The following is a 5,086-nucleotide window of genomic DNA, read 5'->3' on the forward strand; positions in this document are numbered from 1 at the left end:
ACATTTCTCCATGTTAAACATACAGTCTATAAAAAGTGATCAGGCATATTTTATTATTGCTCTGAGTGGCTTCTTAAAATTCTTATGCCTCAATTACAATGGCTTAATGTTATTCTATCTCTTTTATTAAGAGCCGATGGCTGCTAGAACCTATCACAGAACTGGTTACAAGCCTTTTCTTTGCCACAGCTGAGGTGAGATCAGCATAGAGGTGACAATCCAGACAACAAAAACTTCTCTTAGATCCTTTGTCAGCTGAATACAGTCAGGAGATGGTGCATTTGGGTCACCTGAGACTCCTGAGTACAATGAAGCAGTGCTGCATCAAAGATGGTGCAAGAGAAAATTATGCTACCTCTGTGCCTGCTAATGGCTCCTCTTTGCTTAGTGGTCCCCAGTGAAGGACACCAGAGACAGTTTTTAGTCATTTTGTGATTCAATAAGCTGTGACACAAAGGAAAAGTAGTAATTCAGAATGCTGGTCTGGATTTAGGCTTTAGTCCAGCCTTCATCATATATATGATATTCTTGGTAGTAATGATTAATGTGGGATGTCGAAAGGTTAAAGCTCACGTAAGGAAGGCAGAGGTATAGAAAAAAATTATTTACAAACTCAGAAAAGACCTCTTTTAGAATGAGATGTGTCTTAAAAATTACTCAGAAAAGACCTTTTCTGAGTAATTTTTAAGACACATCTCATTCTAAACATGTTTTGTAGCAAAGATGCAGAGTTTTTCAGAAAACTGTGAAAGCAGGTGATGTCTCCAAACACTCTGCTATGAATTGGCTAAGGTGGGACAACCAGAGTTACTCAAGGCAGAGAAACTGTCCCTCCCAGGAGAGATTTAACCCTGATAATCTAGAGATTATAAAAAGCTCACTTACAAAGTTACCAGCATGTGCAGAAAGACTAGGATTGATGGCAAGTTTTCATTTTGTAAAACTGTCCTCGGCTTCACAGGTATTTTATATGCATTTAGAACCTAGTCCAAATCACTCTAGAGGTCTGTGGGAATACTTTCACAGCCTGAAGTAGCTCTGGATCATGTCCCTGGAACTTCTCTCTTCCCTTATAGTACCACAGGGACTATTCAAGCCCATTTGCCAGCCAGATATTTCTTCTGTCTGTTCAGGAAGCCAGACAGTCTGACTACCTACAGATTTACCTGTCAGTATAAAACTCTTCCAATTAGTATCCTGTTAAGTAACAGTGAGTTGTGTAATATCCTTCTCATGTAAGCTGTATCAATTTGGGTCCCTTCAGTATAACAGTTACAATTTCAAAGTCGTCTTCCCAGGATTCTGGAAATGTTCCTCAGAATGACTTGGACACTGTGCTCCCTCTCTTAGCAGATGGATACAGTAGCTGGAGCCAGGCATAGCCAGGGCAATGTGGCTTAAAAGCCTGCTGTAGAGTCTCATCATTCAGGAGATGGTTCAGCTGCTCAAGTCAGTTAGACCTCCCATAGCTGGAGTGCTTTCATTTTTGGGATCCTCCTGCGGTTGCCCACTGGCTGTTCCATGCTGTTGGAATAGCTGGGAAAAAGCACTTCGGCACTCAACACCGCAATGAGCACGCTGAGCTGACAAAAGCTGTCTTAGAGACTCACAGAAGGCCAGCAAAGTATATGCCTACTAAATGTAAAGCACGTGTCTTCTCCAATCTTGTGCCTACAATGCTTATCGTGAATGTGAGCTTTTTCTTTTTTTTTTTTCCTTTGGGAGCATGTGTTCATTTCGCAACAGTTTTATTGAGGAAAAGCTACATCCTATACAGTATTTGTATTCCTACTTATGGTATTATGCAACACTTCAGGTGCCTCCTGTAGCCTTCATTTTCCTATTCTTTGTTCATAACACATTCCCGCCCATTTTTTTCTTTGTGATGTAGAAAGTGATCTTTGCACTTCAATGTTTGCTTTCCGTGCATTAAATTTGCTGACAATATTTGAAGAAAACTTCATTTGAAACTATAGGTCACAGCACACATATTCACTACTTTTCAATATAAAACAGTACCTGAGACAAAATAAGTGTTTTTGGCCTCCACTTTAATACAAAAGAGATCACTTCAGCAATACTACATGCTTATTGTTTATTTAAGAATCTATATGAAATCTGTACTGCTTTAAGATCAGTCCATAAAGATTCTTAGACTGGGAGTTTAATTCTTTTATAAGTGGCAAACCATGCCTTAAAGAAATGTGCCATCAACAACAAATCTGTCATTTATTTAATGGAGAGGGAAACTTTCATCTGCAAAAGCAAATGCTGCATCTATACAAATATCTCTGTCAAAAGCCAGACTTGCAGTACTTTAAAAAATAACACTGAAATAGATTTGTCTATACACAAAACCTAAAATGGAAATGCTTAAAGTAGTAACATATGTATTTACAAAGTAGTAGAAGACATAGATTTGATCTCCATATATTATAATAATGATGCAAGTGAAGGCATACCATATGTTTCAGAATATTCTTTTCTAAGGGTGCTGAGGCTATGCCTTCATATGACTGTTGCTTCACCCGTAACTGCTAAGAAGTCAGTGAATAAACCAGGATCCTGGAAATTTTCAGCAGACTGTTCTAGCTCTACCTGTTCTCAGGAAATGTGCCACAAACATGAGTGTCCCGACTTACCTTGATGATGATGTGGGCTCAGTGATCTGCCTCTGCATGCGTGCATGTCTGATCAGATGCTCTTTCAGTGCATTCTGGACCTCTGCTGGTATATCAGGTGAAGTGTGGCTAATTTTCAACGCAGCTTCAAGTACCTTGGTTGTAGGTTTCCCATTTTCTTTAACTTCCTTTTTCTCACTGGTCTCAAAGACCTCTGTAGGAGCACTGGAGTTGCTCTGAGGGATATTACTGGCATTGGAAGTGAGAGGTTTGCTTCTCCAGCAGGGCCAACACAACTTCCAAAAGACAAAAAGCGAGACTACCAGCAAGGCAAGCCCACAGAAGCTGACGACTACTGCTAACAGACTGACTGAGATGTCTGCAAAGAATTAAAAACAAATATCATCATGACAGACAAACACGGAGAGAAAAAAATTACACAGGTAAGGAGATAGAAGCCTTTTGTCATTATCTTGCATAAAGCTGTAAAGTACTATTTTATATTTTTCCTTTTTGATATCTAAGCCTGTACCTTTAAAATGTTATGATTCTCTAATATCTATTCCACAAATACTCCATTTATTGTTGGCCAGGGGCCAGTATGTGTACCACAAGCGACATACTCAGTCAGACTTCTCAAGAAGTAAAAGACTACACAAATGGTCCCAAATGCCCCTAGCCATTGTTGTCAATGCGTGTCTGCTCAGAAACATGTCTTGCTGAAAAAGTTAAACCACAGTCAACATTTTCTATAAGCACACGTGAAGACAGACCTGTTCTAAACCACCAGGCTGATGCACAGATTTCCTCTTCAGGACTTGCCATACTTTTGACTCTGTGTGCTAACTCCTTCGGAAGCATGTTAAAATCTAATGTTTAAGCGACATATATAGGGACAGAATAGAGTCTGTCATAAATAGGAAATTTCTAGGGTTAAATCTTAAGCACTGGGCCAAGACTTCATTAGATCAAGACAGCACATATATATTGGTATCTAAAACTCTGCTCTGAAAATGCAGCTGGCTTCAGACTACACTGTACAATGCCCTGAGTTGTACAGAGACTATACTGTACACTTAGCTAGCCCTGCTGCCCTGTATTTGACTTTTTCTGCCACAATTAGTTATCATATCCAATAGCACTGCTGAAATTAGGAGAACAGAGTTCATACCGATGAAATTCTGTGAACAGACTTGTATTTTAGGAGATGGTGGATCACCATAAATGCCAGTTGAGACCTAATTAGGAATTTTATATTATGTGACATGTTTCAGTTTGATTTTTCCAGTATCATGTAATATTATAAAATACAATTTAAAAAACCAACCCTTTCCTTTTGAAAAGAGCCTTTTGTATGCTTTAAATGTATTCAATACACTCTGCTGAAATGTCCCTCAAGCAATGGCTGCTACTGCTTGTTACAACAAGTTTTGACAGTTAAACAGCTAATATTTTGTATCCATAGCTCCAGGCTCCAGGCTACTAAACTGAACCAGTGGAAAAGTGCAACAAGAGTTTGAGCACATCTTTTTCTAGAGGATCAGAAAAACAGTCCTCTAGGTATGTATTGGCTTCATGAAATAATATGTAGCTCATAGGTCACTTTGGGAGATGAAAATTTGAGTAAAAAATTAGGAAGGTTTTCTTTATTAATGTATAATATCCAGATACAGCTCTCAGTAACAAACACTGAGCTTAAAGCCCATTCAACATGAAAATGTGTGAGAATAGCAAAAGCAAATAGAAAATGTTTGTAGTCTGGAGATTTGAAAGATGTGGTTGTGCTCAACCTTACTTCATATGTGTCCTGGCCAGTGTCACAGGGGAACTGGCAGAGGATGTGCTTCTTGATTTAAAGAGTCTGGCACAAGCTGCTGCCCTGCCTTGAAGAGAAGTACACCTCCTTGATAATTTCCTGACATCCCTGAGAAAGGTGTCCTCCTTTTCTGCCTGTAGTTAAATACCAAAAGGTGGCCCTTAGAATATGCATGTCAATTTAATGAGAAATTCATATGGCATATTCAGATTTAAGATGCTTCCATAAAATGAATGGATGCATAGTTATATCTAATAATAATGTAACACAAGAAGCAAACAATACTTTTCCATATGATTTTTCTAGAGAATTTATCCCTAGTAGGGATTTTTAGGCAATTTGTTTTAGTCTACTGTTTACCCTCATAGCCTTCCTGAGCTCAGTAATTTTTACTTCACTTGTGCATGCTCCAAAGCAGACTGTCTGATCTTGACAAGAGGAGACATTAAGAGATGCTGAGTTTACAACTTGTTTCAATGGTTAAACACTTTGTTGCAAATTTGTATTTCTGATTTATGGTTTTGTAGTTCTAATTTACAGTCATTGCTTCTTTCATATCTCTGTATGAGAGATTAAAAGATATTACATGCTTCATAAGACATGCCTGTACAAAATACAAATAACTGAACAGTGCCAGGAAACAAACTCA

The 5,086-nt window shown here is 38.4% G+C and overlaps 1 protein-coding gene across 1 annotated transcript in view; it reads right to left on the reverse strand.

Annotated features, from left to right (window-relative positions):
• Positions 1-3,000, reverse strand: part of SYT10 (synaptotagmin X) — a gene marked incomplete at its 5' end in the record, with an annotated part of 21,239 nt that extends 18,239 nt beyond the window's left edge. Inside the window, one exon of the mRNA XM_010185630.1 lies at positions 2,643-3,000. Within this exon, the coding sequence (XP_010183932.1) occupies positions 2,643-3,000 (358 nt within the window). The remainder of the gene's footprint in view (positions 1-2,642) is intronic.
• Positions 3,001-5,086: the final 2,086 nt, after the last annotated feature.

Source organism: Mesitornis unicolor, unplaced genomic scaffold (genome assembly GCF_000695765.1).
Source record: "Mesitornis unicolor isolate BGI_N332 unplaced genomic scaffold, ASM69576v1 scaffold15830, whole genome shotgun sequence".
In the NCBI taxonomy this organism is placed as follows: domain Eukaryota; kingdom Metazoa; phylum Chordata; class Aves; order Mesitornithiformes; family Mesitornithidae; genus Mesitornis; species Mesitornis unicolor.